General features: G+C 42.2%; 1 protein-coding gene across 4 annotated transcripts in view; it reads right to left on the bottom strand.

Annotated features, from left to right (window-relative positions):
* arhgef28a (Rho guanine nucleotide exchange factor (GEF) 28a) overlaps positions 1 to 16,387 on the bottom strand; it is a 269,023-nt gene that overhangs the window by 164,720 nt on the left and 87,916 nt on the right. For all 4 annotated transcript variants that reach the window (XM_060913034.1, XM_060913035.1, XM_060913039.1 and 1 more), the window contains exon 4: positions 12,651 to 13,124. In XM_060913034.1, the coding sequence (XP_060769017.1) occupies positions 12,651 to 13,124 (474 nt within the window). The remainder of the gene's footprint in view (positions 1 to 12,650; positions 13,125 to 16,387) is intronic.

Raw genomic sequence — 16,387 nt, 5'->3', positions numbered from 1 at the left:
CTCCTCAGACCCCAGGTACAACATGCCCAGGACTGTCTGCAGTTTGCGTACCGGGCAGGTGTTGGTGTGGAAGACACCATCCTCTACCTGCTGCACCAAGCCCACTCGCATCTGGATAAGGGAAATGGCACAGTGAGGATCCTCTTCTTGGACTTCTCGAGTGCCTTGAACACCATCCAGCCCCGAGTGCTTCAGGACAAACTGAACAGGATGCGAGTGGACCCCTGCCTGGTCACCTGGATCGCCAGCTACCTCACTGACAGGCCGCAGTACGTCAGGCTGAAGGACATCACGTCTGACACTGTGATTAGCAGCACCAGAGCACCCCAGGGCACGGTGCTGGCCCCTCTTCTCTTCACCCGGACCATACACCGCGGACTTCTGCTACAACTCGGAGCTGTGTCACATTCAGAAGTTTGCCGATGACACAGCCTTCATTGGGTGTAATCAGTGATGACAGAGAGGAGGAGTATAGGAGCCTGGTGAGGGACTTTGCTGTGTGGTGCAACAGGAACCATCTGCAGCTCAACACCTCGAAGACCGAGGAGCTGGTCATTGACTTTGGGAGGTTCAGGCCAAGGTCATGACAAGTTCTGATCAAGGGAGTCGAGGTGGAGGCTGTGGACTCCTACAAGTACCTCGGGCTGTGGCTGGACAGCAAGCTGGACTGGACTTGCAACACCAATCACTTATACAGGAAGGGACAGAGCAGGCTATACTTCCTTAGGAGGCTGTGGTCCTTTAAGGAAACTCCTGTGGATGCTCCATCAGTCTGTGGTTGCCAGTGGCCTGTTTAACACCATGGTGTGCTGGGGGGGGGCAGCACATCCAAGGAGGACACATCCAGGTTGGACAAACTGATCAGGCGGGCCGGCTCTGTGGTCAGCACGAAGCTGGACTCTCTGGTGACGGTGGCAGAGAAGAGGTCTATGGACAAACTATTGAACATCATGGACGATGCCAGTCACCTTCTGCACACAGTCATCAGCAACCAGAGGAGCCTGTTCAGTGACAGAATGCTCCTTCCCAAGTGCAGGACGAACAGACTCAAACTCCTTTATCCCTCATGCCATCAGACTGTACAACTCCTCTCTGGGGGGGAGGAGGGGTAACAGGAGGACAGAGGACGGGAAGGAGCAGTAGCCTAGCCTAATAATAAGCAATACCGGACAATGTGCAATATAAAAGTCTCTCCTGCTGCCCCCCTTTTCCCCCCTTCCCCCTCTTTTCTCTCCCCCCTTCCTCTCTTCCCCATATCTTATTCTTTTTATATGCAAATACTTCATTTATTTTAATTTATCTAGAAGTTTTCTCTATTTCTTTTCTCTGTTTATCTGTAATGATGCTGCTGGAATCTTAATTTCCCTGAGGGAACCCTCCCAAAGGGATCAATAAAGTTTATCTAATCTAATCTGCACCTCGGGTTGCTCTGGGTATGTTGCACGTCACTCTGGATAAGAGCGTCTGCTAAATGCCATTAATGTAATGTAATGTAACTGTTTAGAAAATGTTGTCACCAAACCTAATTGCATTAATTTTAACCTAAGCTCTCAATGCAGGCCATAATGACACTGGTGCGGTCATTGTGTCCTACTCAGTTTAATTGCACAGCCTAAATACATGTAGTACTGTGCAGAACCAACACACTCTACATGTAGTAACTGGAGGAGAGTATTTTTTCCACTGAGTGGTGACTAAGACTAAATGGTGTTCCTGTTCCCAGGGTGTTAACAATTATTATGACACAAAACATCACTTCAAAGCCAACCTGGTGACTTTGCACATCAATAACACACCCACCCATACCAGGTGCACAGGTGTAGTGCTGATGCTGCTAATATTAATTGCTATGGCAGCGAGTGCATAGGGATATTTGCTTGGGAAAAACAGCTATTCGGTCATGATGAAGGGAAAATTTCTTACAGCAAACACCTCATTAACATGTTTTGTAATTCAGTTGTTGATTTGGCTTCAGAAAACCAAGAAATCTGTGTACCTTGATAACTATTCTGTTTAAGTAAACGCTATTTACTGCTGACTCTGGGATTCGATTGCCAAAAAATAATAATAATACTGGGAAGGATAAGATGTTGAATTAAAATTAAAGGACATTTCTCGAGATCATGCCTTTCTAGCCTCAGATTTGAGAGTATCATAAAAATACACTTCGGGACAGTCAATGTAACAGGAGACATAGTGGAGAGTAAAGCCATAAGTATTGTATACCAGAGTTGACCTTCTGCTGTACAGATAAAGAAAGAGACAAGCACTTTAATAGGTCATTAACAGTAACAAATATTTGGATTACGCAAGAGGCCCAATTTGAATTCTTCAGTCATGATAAAGGCATTTTTTAACTTTCATTTTCACAACCTAGTAGTTCAAAGAATTTTAATCGTGATCATTTTTGGCTTCTTCAAAAATTAATTTAAAAAATGCTTCCTCCTCATCTCAAATTAGGCTAGGCTACAGTGGTTTAAAAACACGCTTCTCCTAAGCAAACCGTTTTTCCCTAATATGCTAGTGTATTAGTGTATTAGCTGGGCGCTAACACCATTGCATCTGTGCCAACATCCCATCGGGGGGGGGCTCACTCTCGCATTTCTCAACTGATTCAGTCAAGGTTAAAAGAAAGATCACAGTAAGTTCACAGCTACAGAGATAGAAATCATGTTTGTGCTATAGACAGTTCATGTCATCATTCACCTGAGTAATCTCAATGTTTCATAACAAGATAAAGGTGATCAGTCAAGATAACTTTGTATTTGCAATGACGATTTCTTCTTTAAAATAAATAAATAAAAAATTAAATCAAAACAAAACAAAAAAACACTGAAACCAAGCCAGCAAAATATCTTTAGAGCCACCAGAACCATTCCCTGCAAGGGTCATGCATTTAGTTCTTGCACCGCAACCCTACTATAATATCCCATTCTGTAAAATGAACCTAGAGTTGCTAGGTTAATTTCTTTTAAACTAACATGTATTAGATTTGAAACAAGGTTGAGAGTGGAAACGTTGATTTGGTTAGGGTGCAAAGATTGGATCCAAAAAAAAAAAAACTTGCTGGGATAGTTTTAGGTCTTTTGTTAAAAAAAAAAAAAAGACCTCAAACTATCCCAGCAATTTTTTTTTTTTTACAATGGTTAATTTTGTTCCATTCTAATGCACAGATTTTGTTTCGTCATATGTTGCCAAGATTCTAAAATATTTCCCTTTCAAAACTGCAGATTAGGACCATTTTTGAAGGCTGAAATTTGGGTGCATCCCTAATAAATATAGTTAACTGATTTTCTGCTCTCTTTACTTGGGGGGGGGGGGGGGGGGGGGGGGGGGGACTCTTAGCATACTTTTGAGTGACAATTTGGTTTGGTATCATTTGGGTTTTGGTGCTGGTGCCTTAAAAAATAAATAAATAAATAAATAAATAAAAGAAAAAATATAAAACAAAATCAAATAAATCCCCCACAGAGTCGGTCGACAACGTGAAAAAAGGCGCATTTGAACTTCAAATTGAACCACGTATTTCGGCATTTTTAACCGTGTTTAAGGTAGCTACAAGATAACAGTCGGCATTTGTTGCCAGCAGAGCAAATGTAAGGTTAATTAAAGCCGCAAGCGGCCTCGACGGGCCCTCGCGTCAGCGGCCAAGGGGGGCGGGGGCATGCGTCCCCGCGAAATACCTTCCACAGCTTCTTCGGCAAGAGACATTACTCCCACAATGGCGACAAAGCACAGAATCGGACACAGAGTACACGGTGCGCTGAGATGTTGTCATGGACAGAAAATTTTATGCCATGGTTTCCCAACCAAATTAATGTATTTACCTCATCAGTCACCAAGCTATAGCTACATAGGATTGTCTTCTGTTAGACATCTATTAGTCTGTATGTAACGCTACAACACTTGCTCCCGACTGCCAACCCATTCCCCACAAGTCAAGTGTGTTTAAGGCAACCAAAACAACATACTCCTGGTGCCTCATGATTGTAAACACCTCTCCTGCAACTGATACAGCACAATGAGCGCCCCCAGTGGTGAAAGTTCACCAAATTTGGTATACATGTCAAGGGACCTATGAAGAGTTGTTGTGTCAAGTTTGATCAAGTTTGACCAATCAGAAGCCGAGATATAAAATGTTGCCTGAAAACAGCGCCCCCAGTGGCAAAAGTTTACAAAATTTGGGAGATATGTCAGGTGACCTGTTAAGAGTGTGCGTATCAAGTTTGATCAAGATTGAGTAAATAGAAGATGAGATATTGATTTTTGAAGAAAAAATGTTTTGGTTTTTCCCATGTCAGTAGGTGGCGCTATGCTGTACATGAGCGATTATGAGTTGGAAAAATAAGTGTCTACAACAGCAACGTACGATCACAAGGTAGTGGTGTGAAGGAAAAGCATTAAGGAATTATTTACCAAAAACCCGTTTTGGAGCAATTGCGTCGGCCAAAAACAGCGCCCCCCATGGACGAAAATTCCCAAAATGGGGTATACATGACATGGGAGGTAGTAAGAGGGTGGCCGTGAAGTTTGACCAAATTTGAGGAAAGATTGGATTTTTTGCCCAAAAATAGCGCCCCCAGTGGCGAAATATCACAGAAATTGGGTAGCATGTCAGAAGCCCAATGAGTGATTTGCGTGTGAAGTATGAGCAGTTTTGAGCAATTAGAAGATTTGTTATGAATTTTTAAGCATGTAAAATTTTGCATTGAAAATTGATTGACGTATAACTTCTGAACGGCTTATCCTACGTGAAACGTATTTAGTAACTTTTGTCAGCCATGGCTGTAGATGATGTCTATCAATTCTGGTGACATTCCTATGAACGGCCTAGGAGGAGTTGCGCCGTCTTCGTGGCCATGCATTTCGCACAAAAGTGAAATTACCTCACTTCCTGTTGGGCGTGGCTAATGCATTGGCAGTACATTTTTGTCCGGCTTAGTGAGATACATATGCGTACCAAATGGCATGCCACTACTACAAACTACATGGCAACCAGGCACCTTTATGCGGGAGGCCAAAATCACAACGACTTAGGGGGCGCTAAAGACGCCCTGAGGCCCGCCTGGAGCTGGGCTTCTGGTTCTCAGTAGCGGTGGCAGTCTAAGAAAAAGGAGCCAAATTTCGTGCGTTGTCGACCATGGCAAGCGCCCCAATAAGGGTCTTGTAAAGAGTTTGCTTGCCAAGTTTGACAAATCAGAAGCTGCAATATCATTTTTGCCATAACCAGCACCCCCAGGGCCGAAAGTGCACAAAATTTGGCGTATATGTCAGGCGAGCTATGAAGAGTTTGCGTATGAAGTTTGATGACAATTGAGTAAATAGAAGATGAGATATAGATTTTTGAAGAATAAATTTTTTGGTTTTTCCCATGTCAGAAGGTGGCGCTATGCTGTACATGAGCGATTATGAGTTGGAAAAATAAGTGTCTACAACAGCAACGTACTATCACAAGGTAGTGGTGTGAAGGGAAAGCATTATGGAATAATTTACCAAAAACCCGTTTTGGAGCAATTGCGTCGGCCAAAAACAGCGCCCCCCATGGACAAAAATTCCCAAAATGTGGTATACATGACATGGGAGGTAGTAAGAGGGTGGCCGTGAAGTTTGACCAAATTTGAGGAAAGATTGGATTTTTTGCCCAAAAATAGCGCCCCCAGTGGCGAAATATCACAGAAATTGGGTAACATGTCAGAAGCCCAATGAGTGATGTGCGTGTGAAGTATGAGCAGTTTTGAGCAACTAGAAGATTTGTTATGAATTTTTAAGCATGTAAAATTTTGCATCGAAAATTGATTGACGTATAACTTCTGAACGGTTTATGCTACGTGAAACGTATTTAGTAACTTTTGTCAGCCATGTCTGTAGATGATGTGTATCAATTTTGGTGACATTCCTATGAACGGTCTAGGAGGAGTTGCGCCGTCTTCGTGGCCATGCATTTCGCACAAAAGTGAAATTACCTCACTTCCTGTTGGGCGTGGCTAATGCATTGGCATTACATTTTTGTCCGGCTTAGTGAGATACATATGCGTACCAAATGGCATGCCACTACTACAAACTACATGGCAACCAGGCACCTTAATGCGGGAGACCAAAATCACAACGACTTAGGGGGCGCTATAGAGGCCCTGAGCCCCGGCCAAGTTTGGGCTTTTGGTTCTGAGTAGCGGTGGCAATTCTCGGAACTGGCGCCAAATTTCGTGCGTTTTCGCCCATGGCAAGTGCCCCGAAAATGGCCCAACAGCGGAGAAAAATAAAGAAGAAGAAGAAGAAGAAGAAGACGGAAGAATAATAATTAAAGCTGCAAGCGGCCTCGACGGGCCCTCGCGCCAGCGGCCAAGGGGGGCGGGGGCATGCGTCCCCGCGAAAAACCTTCCACAGCTTCTTCGGCAAGAGACATTACTCCCGCAATGGCGACAAAGAACAGAATTGGACACATGGCAACGATAGGGTCTCGCACTGTACGGTGCTCGGGCCCTAATAATAATAGCGCCCTAATAAGGGTCTTGTAAAGAGTTTGCTTGCCAAGTTTGACAAATCAGAAGCTGCAATATCATTTTTGCCATAACCAGCACCCCCAGGGGCGAAAGTGCACAAAATTTGGCGTAGACGTCAGGTGAGCTATGAAGAGTTTGCGTATGAAGTTTGATGACAATTGAGTAAATAGAAGATGAGATATAGATTTTTGAAGAATAAAATTTTTGGTTTTTCCCATGTCAGTAGGTGGCGCTATGCTGTACATGAGTGATTATGAGTTGGAAAAATAAGTGTCTACAACAGCAACGCACTATCACAAGGTAGTGGTGTGAAGGAAAAGCATTATGGAATTATTTACCAAAAACCCGTTTTGGAGCAATTGCGTCGGCCAAAAACAGCGCACCCCATGGACAAAAATTCCCAAAATGTGGTATACATGACATGGGAGGTAGGAAGAGGGTGGCCGTGAAGTTTGACCAAATTTGAGGAAAGACTGGAATTTTTGCCCAAAAATAGCGCCCCCAGTGGCGAAATATCACAGAAAGTGGGTAACATGTCAGAAGCCCAATGAGTGATCTGCGTGTGAAGTATGAGCAGTTTTGAGCAAGTAGAAGATTTGTTATGAATTTTTAAGCATGTAAAATGTTGCATTGAAAAATGATTGACGTATAACTTCTGAACGGTTTATGCAACGTGAAACCTATTTAGTAACTTTTGTCAGCCATGTCTGTAGATGAAGTGTATCAATTTTGGTGACATTCCTATGAACGGTCTAGGAGGAGTTGCGCCGTCTTCGTGGCCATGCATTTCGCACAAAAGTGAAATTACCTCACTTCCTGTTGGGCGTGGCTAATGCATTGGCATTACATTTTTGTCCGGCTTAGTGAGATACATATGCGTACCAAAAGGCATGCCACTACTACAGACTACATGGCAACCAGGCACCTTAATGCGGGAGGCCAAAATCACAACGAGTTAGGGGGCGCTATAGAGGCCCTGAGGCCCGCCTGGATCTGGGCTTCTGTTTCTCAGTAGCGGTGGCAGTCTAAGAAAAAGGAGCCAAATGTCGTGCGTTGTCGACCATGGCAAGCGCCCCAATAAGGGTCTTGTAAAGGGTTTGCTTGGCAAGTTTGACAAATCAGAAGCTGCAATATCATTTTTGCCATAACCAGCACCCCCAGGGGCGAAAGTGCACAAAATTTGGCGTAGACGTCAGGTGAGCTATGAAGAGTTTGCGTATGAAATTTGATGACAATTGAGTAAATAGAAGATGAGATATAGATTTTTGAAGAATAAATTTTTTGGTTTTTCCCATGTCAGTAGGTGGCGCTATGCTGTACATGAGCGATTATGAGTTGGAAAAATAAGTGTCCACAACAGCAACGTACTATCACAAGGAAGTGGTGTGAAGGAAAAGCATTATGGAATTATTTACCAAAAACCCGTTTTGGAGCAATTGCGTCGGCCAAAAACAGCGCCCCCCATGGACGAAAATTTCCAAAACGTGGTATACATGACATGGGAGGTAGTAAGAGGGTGGCCGTGAAGTTTGACCAAAATTGAGGAAAGATTGGAATTTTTGCCCAAAAATAGCGCCCCCAGTGGCGAAATATCACAGAAATTGGGTAACATGTCAGAAGCCCAATGAGTGATTTGCGTGTGAAGAATGAGCAGTTTGGAGCAATCAGAAGATTTGTTATGAATTTTTAAGCATGTAAAATTTTGCATCGAAAATTGATTGACGTATAACTTCTGAACGGTTAATCCTACGTGAAACGTATTTAGTAACTTTTGTCAGCCATGTCTGTAGACCATGTGTATCAATTTTGGTGACATTCCTATGAACGGTCTAGGAGGAGTTGCGCTGTCTTCGTGGCCATGCATTTCGCACAAAAGTGAAATTACCTCACTTCCTGTTGGGCGTGGCTAATGCATTGGCATTACATTTTTGTCCGGCTTAGTGAGATACATAGGCGTACCAAATTGCATGCCACTACTACAAACTATATGGCAACCAGGCACCTTAATGCGGGAGGCCAAAATCACAACGACTTAGGGGGCGCTATGGAGGCCCTGATCCCCGGCCAAGTTTGGGCTTCTGGTTCTGAGTAGCGGTGGCAATTCTCGGAACTGGTGCCAAATTTCGTGCGTTTTCGCCCATGGCAAGCGCCCCGAAAATGGCCCAACAGCGGAGAAAAATAAAGAAGAAGAAGAAGACGGAAGAAGAAGAAGACGGAAGAATAATAATAGTGAACTCTTACAAGAACAATAGGGCCTTCGCCCATAGGGCTCGGGCCCTAATAATAGTGAACTCTTACAAGAACAATAGGGCCTTCGCCCTATAGGGCTCGGGCCCTAACTAGCAATGGCATATGAGGTGAAGTGATGCTTATCTTTCCTGTAATGTCTGTTTTGGAGCACCAACGGGCAAATATATTATTAAATCGATTTTATTAAGTTGTGCCTTTATTAGAATGAATGAAGTATAAAATAGCGTGAATTAAAAAAAAAAAAAAAAACACTTGATTTCAAAATTATTTTGCTGTAGTTGCCAAGACTATCCCTGGGTTTTATGTGGTGTAATGAATTTGTATAATCACTGATTTAAAAGCATATAATAATTAATCAGATATATGCTATACAAATAAATACATAACATTGATTTATCAGTAATGTAACATAATTAACAGTTATTCCACAAAATCAAGTCAAACATGAGCTGTTAGCCAACAAGGCGCTATAAGCCATGTACAACGAGATTGAGTGGAATAATCTCGTGGAATTATTCTACTCACATTCACTGGATTTTGAGAAAAGATAGCATTTTTTTTTTTTTGCAAATTTGATAAATAAAAACTTTATACAAAACGTCCTACAAAATCATTTCTGCTTTGAATGTAAACAAACGGGCAAAATGACAGTATCAATTTGTGAAAAATGTGATAATTCTTGAAAAATTAATAAAAAGGATACGTTCTTACCATCAAATATTTTTATTCCATATTTTGTTGCTCTTTTGTATTTTGGGGGGTTTTGTTTTCGAGTTTTTATTTCGTCCTTGGTTGGTTCAGCAACATGCTCAGCCATTTTGTTTTTCTCTCCTCATGGTATATCAGCTGATTGGCTACTCTACTACTAGGCTATCAGAGCATGCAATTGCTCATATCCAGTGAATGTGGATAGAATATATAGTTCTGTAAGACTTATGGAATTTTGTACTCATTGCGAGTCTTTCATCCTACTGTACTGAATCCAGACTGCATCTGGTGGTGCAGGCTCTCTGCTGGTACCTCATACAGTGAAGGCTACATCGGGGGCAGAGCCTTTTCTTACAAAGTTAAATGCTGAGATTGTGTATGATTCCCGAACACTACTTGGAGGCCTCCAAGTAGTGTTCGGGAATCATACACAGTCTCAGCATTTAAGTCTAGGCTGAAAACATATCTGTTTAGTCAAGCCTTTTGTTAGTGTTTATGAGGTAAAGGAGTAGCTCTGGAGGGTCCTCAGACAGAGTGTTTTGGTAAACTGGGATGTGTGGATACTGTCAGTCCCCCACTCACTTGCTCACTCGAGTTTGTTGACAGTGTAATGGCTGGCTGCTTTATGTCCCGGGGCTCCCTCATGCCTGTGTTACCTTCTGTCTCTCCCCTTTTAGTTATGCTGTCATAGTTAGTTTTGCTGGAGTCCCTGCTTGCACTCAGTGCAAAATGTATAATGTTCCTACTCATCAGGTGACATTGGACATACCCAACAACCTGTGTTTTCTCTCTCTCTTTCTACCCCCCTCCTCTGTCTGTCCCTCTAAGTTACATGTCAATCCTGAGATCGAGATGCTGACCTTTTCTGCTCCTCAGACCTGCCTGATCCATCCTAATGCCCTATGTCTGGTTGGAGTCTCATCACATCGCTCCTGTGGAGGACGGCCCCATATGGACAGTTGAAAGTCACACTTGGAAGATGCTCTGGACACTTACAGTAATGCTTTTATGACTGAGGACTGCAATTGTCATGAACAGTTCTGCACTCAAGTTTCCATTAATGAAGAGTTATAACATCAATGAAATAGACTTCATGTTAAAACTGTTAATGTTATAATCATGTTGTCTGTTATCACCCAAATGAGGATGGGTTCCCTTTTGAGTCTGGTTCCTCTCGAGGTTTCTTCCTCATGTCGTCTGAGGGAGTTTTTCCTTGCCATTGTTGCCACAGGCTTGCTCATTGGGGATAAAATTAGCTCATGTTTTAAGTCATTACAATTCTGTAAAGCTGCTTTGTGACTACTGCCGCTTTTCCACTACAAACGCGGCTGAGTCGGGCTGAGCCGTGCCGTGCTGAGTCGAGCTGAGCGGGGCTGTTGGAGTTGCATTTCGACTACAACCGCGCTGAACCGTGCTGGCTGGAAGTGGGTGGACACATTGGGTGGAGTTAGCGAAAGTGGGTGGACGTCACGTGATGTCGTTAGGCGGCGCAAACAGTGACATCAGTGAGCTTTTAAGCGGTAGTCTCACGACCCGGATAGTAAACAATAAACATGGAGGACATGGAGTCGTTAGTGTTGCTGGTCTTGGTTCTGTGGCTTGTTGTCACCGACAACGCCAACAGATACTGGCAAGAGTGTATAGATGAGGCGAGGCGCATAAGGCTTCAGAAATTCTCGTAATTCTCCTTCTTCCGAGTTTACGGTGTTTACAGATCCCAGCGTGCTCGCGGGGCGTGTGTGGGCATGTGAGGACACTCCTCCTCACCAATCAGCGCACAGGGGAGTGTCTGCTCACGCCCCTAGCCTCACTCGGCACGGTTTGGCTCGCTTCAGCCCTACTCCAAAACGGTGCGAGTTTTAGGGGCTAAGCAGGGCTGAAGCGAGCTGAGTCGTGCTGTTTTTTGGTAGTCGAAACGCGAGCCGTATCGGGCTGAAGCGAGCTGAAGTGAGCTGAAAAAGGGTAGTGGAAAAGGGCCATTAGTCTATTGTTAAAAGGGCTATAAAAATAAACTTGACTGCACCTGAACACTGCAATATGTTTGATATTCTGCGAAGTAGACGACTATAATCTTGGTAGAATCTTACATCAATAAACAGGTCACGCACTTTTTAGACAGTCAGTTAATGACTCCATTACTCTAAAGTGTTGCTGGACTGTGTTATTGAACTTTTGGCTTCAGCGGGCTTTAATGGTAGAAAATGTATATATTCAATTGTACTTTGTTCTCTTTCCATTCCAGAGCAAGAAAATCAATTGCACCAGTGCAAAATATCTCAAGGAGGTAAGTGTCAACATCAACCACCAAATCTTGCAAAAAAACATATGTATTTCTACACCCTCTAGACATTGCCAGACTTTATACTGCAAATCTCTACTTGCTGGTGTTGCTTGATATAATTAGCTCACAAAAGCTCACTCTTGCTCTTTCTGCACGTCACTCCTGAGATACCATTGATGCTGGCCTGTCCTGCTCTCCAGACCTGCCTCATCCATCCTGATGCCCTACTTCTGATTGAGGTTCTCATCACATCACTAAAGACACACTTAGAAGACAGCTCTGGACACTTACAGTTTTGCTACTTTGGCTTAAGACAAAAATCGCCATGAACAGTTTTGTACTTAAGTCACCATCAGCAAACAGTTAATAATTTCATCAAAATAGACTTCATGTTAAATAATTGCACTTTTTGACCATATATAACACACTTATGGAAGCAAATTATTTATAATCATGCTATTTGTTAACATCACCCAAATGAGGATGTGTTCCCTTTTGAGTGTGGTTCCTCTCAAGGTTTCTTCCTCATGACATCTCAGAGTTTTTCCCTTGCCACTGTCACCTCAGACTTGCTCATTAGGGATAAATTTATTAGTTCATCAGTTTAAAATAAAGATTTTTCTGGAAAGCTGCTTTGCAAGAATGTCTATTAAGCGTTACAAAAATCAATTGAATTAAGCATTTACAACACTGTTGTATTCCAGGTTTACAACCTCTTGAGGTTGTCTGAGGTCAAATTCAAAGGGCTCTGCTCCACTCTAGCCATGTGCAAATCTACAAAATAGGCTATGTTGGGTCTAAGGTGGTTAAGTATTCCCATGGAGGAACAAAAACATTTCAAGTGTTTTCAGTTTATATCTCTATCCAGAAAAAAGTAAAGCCAATGAAATGTACCAGTGTCATGCTCTTACCTTGTGATTCCTGTGTCTTCTGGTTGTTCCACTCTAGAAGACAGTATGTGTTTGAAACCGCCTGTGTGATTTTCATATCGACTGTGCCACATGGTTCCAGTTTGCTTCCTTCACCAGGATCAGGCTCCCAGCATTCAGGTTTGTGGTTCCCTGATTCTTTTTTTAGTTTATCTAGTCTTTGGCCAAGTGCTAAAGTTTCTTCATCTAGTCTTGATGTTCCATGCTGTTCTTTCATATCTGAACTCTTCTGCCCTGGCTGGATACTCTCTCCTCGACAAAACTTCTGCTGGATTTCCATGTGCGTGCTGGAATTAAGGTTATCGGGGTCAGATATGAGCAGATCAGCCATATCCTGTATAGCATCCAATTTGTACTCCAATGAGAGCTCGTCTGACATCAGGGTTGGTTGATTGCAGCTACTGCTCTCTTCCCAGCAGTACAACTGCACTGAGACCTTTTCTGCCACATTGTGACCTATTTAAAAAAAAAAGGGAAAAGAAAACTTTACAACATATAACAGTGGGACAAATGGATCACTCTCCTTAATAAAAAATGCTTCAATACTATTTCCATGGCACCTGGCAACTTTTTTTTGACAGGGCAGTAAATTGATCAATAAAACGGTCAGATTAAACATGGATTTAGAAAAACATAAAAACACTCAATAAGTACATCATTAATTAGTTATTAATTCATAAAATGCTTTAATACTATTTCCATGACACCTGTGGTCCTCAATAGTTATTATAGACAGCAACACCGTAATAGTTTAAAGAGCCATGCTATGTACCATTTTGCCAACTAGTGCTATTATCAACATATTACCCCCAAAATACTGGGCTTATACTACAAGATAGTAAATAATCATTCATGCAATTACCTAAATCAGCCAATTGTGAGGAAGCAGTGTAATGCATATAATCATGCAGGCATGGTCCAGCAGCTTTGGGTAATGTTCACATTAATCATCAGTATGGTATGATTGCTGGTGCCAAAAGGCCTGGTTTGAGTATTTCTATAACTGCCAATCTCCTGGTATTTTCATGCACAGCATTTTCCAAATCTTACTCAGACTGGTGCAAAAAAGAAAAAACATCCAGTGAGTGGCAGTTTTGTGGACAGAAATGCCTTGTCAAAGAGATCAATCAATGGAAAATGGCCAGACTGGTTCAAGGTGACAGAAAGGCTACTGGAACTCAGATAACCACTCTGTACAATTGTGTTGAGCAGAAAAGCATCTCAGAATGCACAACACGCTGAGCCTTGAGGCGGATGGAATACAACAGCAGAAGACCATGTCAGGTTCCACTTCTGTCAGCCAAGAACAGAAAGCTGAGGATGTAGTGGGCACAGGCTCACCAAAACTGTAAAAAAAAAAAAAAAAAAAAAAAAAAAAAAAACTTAACCTTGTCTGATGAACCTTGATTTCTGCTGAAGTACACAGATGGTAGAGTCAAAATTTGACATAAAATGTAAGAATCCATGGACACAACCTGCCTTGTGTCAACAGTCCAGGCCGGTGGAGGTGGTGTAATGGTGTGGGTAGGGCTGCACAATATGACCTAAAACGCATGTTGTGATGATTTTTAAGGCTGCAGTGGTACACAGTATGTTATCAAACCATTCAGTATGTTCCCTACAGTTCAATATGAACACAAACCACGGTATTACAATGTCTGTCATTTTCCTATAAATTCCAAAACTTGCTTATTGCACTCCAGAGTACATGCATATTGTGCCTTCAGATCTACGGAACATCTCTGGAAACTATCAGAATTTTCCTGGAGCCCATCAACGCTCTGTATGCAAAAAGTTGGAGAAGAGAGGGGAAACTAAAAACAAATATTTTTAGCACTAAATGTGACAATGGTGAGTGCTCACGAGACTGAGAAAAGCATATTTGAAGAGATGCCTCTTCAAATCATTTTTCAAATCCTCCATATGGGAACATTTTGGATTCAGCACAGTGACAAGGTTAAGAAACCCGGCTAACAAAATACAGTCTGCAAACATTGCTTTGCCATTGTTGGCTACTCTAGTAGAAACACTTGACACTTCTTTGATGTTACCCTTTGTTATTTTTTCATTTAATATTGCCTATATAAGTATGTATCTTGTTTTAAATAAACAGAGAAGGCAAAGCACCTACACATTGTTGATGCCAAGAAGCACTTTTAATTTTATCGTTTTTCCTTGATTTCATATCATAGGAGACAGAATCCAGGCCGAGTCAGTCTTGCTGCCATTTTTCTGAATGGAAAGTTTTTTGGTTTCTTGCTCAAAATAAAGACTTCATTGTTTTAAGGGTAATATGTTTGTTTTTTTCTTCAACAAAAAGATACCGAAACTGTGCCACTACTGTGGCCCAAAAACCATGATACAGTGGTGCTTGAAAGTTTGTGAACCTGTTTGAATTTATGTTTCTGCATAAATATGACCTAAAACATCATCAGATTTTCACAAAAGTCCTAAAAGTAGATAAAATGAGAATATTATACTTGGCCATTTATTTATTGAGGAAAGTGATCCACTATTACACATCTGAGTGGCAAAAGTATGTGAACCTCTAGAATTAGCAGTTAATTTGAAGGTGAAATTAGAGTTAGCATTTTCAATCAATGGGATGACAATCAGGTGTGGGTGGGCACCCGATTTTATTTAAAGAACAGGGATCTATCAAAGTCTGATCTTCACAACACATGTTTGTGGAAGTGCATCATGGCATAAACAAAGGAGATTTCTGAGGACCTCAGAAAAAGCGTTGTTGATGCTCATCAGGCTGGAAAAGGTTACAAAACCATCTCTAAAGAGTTTGGACTCCACCAATCCACAGTCAGACAGACTTTATACAAATGGAGGAAATTCAAGACCACTGTTACCCTCCCCAGGAGTGGTCGACCAACAAAGATCACTCAAAGGGCAAGGTGTGTAATAGTCGGCGAGGTCACAAAGGACCCCAGGGTAACTTCTAAGCAACTGAAGGCCTCTCTCACATTGGCTAATGTTCATGAGTCCACCATCAGGAGAACACTGAACAACAATGGTGTGCATGGCAGGGTTGCAACGAGAAAGCCACTGCTCTCCAAAAAGAACATTGCTACTCATCTGCAGTTTGCTAAAGATCACGTGGACAAGCCAGAAGGCTATTGGAAAAATGTTTTGTGGCTGGATGAGACCAAAATAGAACTTTTTGGTTTAAATGAGAAGCGTTATGTTTGGAGAAAGGAAAACACTGCATTCCAGCATAAGAACCTTATCCCATCTATGAAACATGGTGGTGGTATCATGGTTTGGGCCTGTTTTGCTGCATCTGGGCCAGGATGGCTTGCCATCATTGATGGAACAATCAATTCTGAATTATACCAGTGAATTCTAAAGGAAAAGGTCAAGACATCTGTCCATGAACTGAATCTCAAAAGAAGGTGGGTCATGCAGCAAGACAATGACCCTAAGCACACAAGTCATATTCTATCAAAAGAACGGTTAAAGAAGAATAAAGTTAATGTTTTGGAATGGCCAAGTCAAAGTCCTGATCTTAATCCAATCCAAATGTTGTGGAAAGACCTGAAGTGAGCAGTTCATGTGAGGAAACCCACCAACATCCCAGAGTTGAATGGGCTAAAATTCCTCCAAGCTGGTGGGCAGGACTGATCAACAGTTACCGGAAACGGAAACGTTTAGTTGCAGTTATTGCTGCACAAGGGGGTCATACCAGATACTGAAAGCAAAGGTTCACA

The sequence above is a fragment of the Neoarius graeffei genome, chromosome 28 (genome assembly GCF_027579695.1).
Source record: "Neoarius graeffei isolate fNeoGra1 chromosome 28, fNeoGra1.pri, whole genome shotgun sequence".
Taxonomy (NCBI): domain Eukaryota; kingdom Metazoa; phylum Chordata; class Actinopteri; order Siluriformes; family Ariidae; genus Neoarius; species Neoarius graeffei.
Note: the sequence above shows the minus strand (reverse complement) of the source record. Positions and strands in the feature narration are given on the sequence as shown.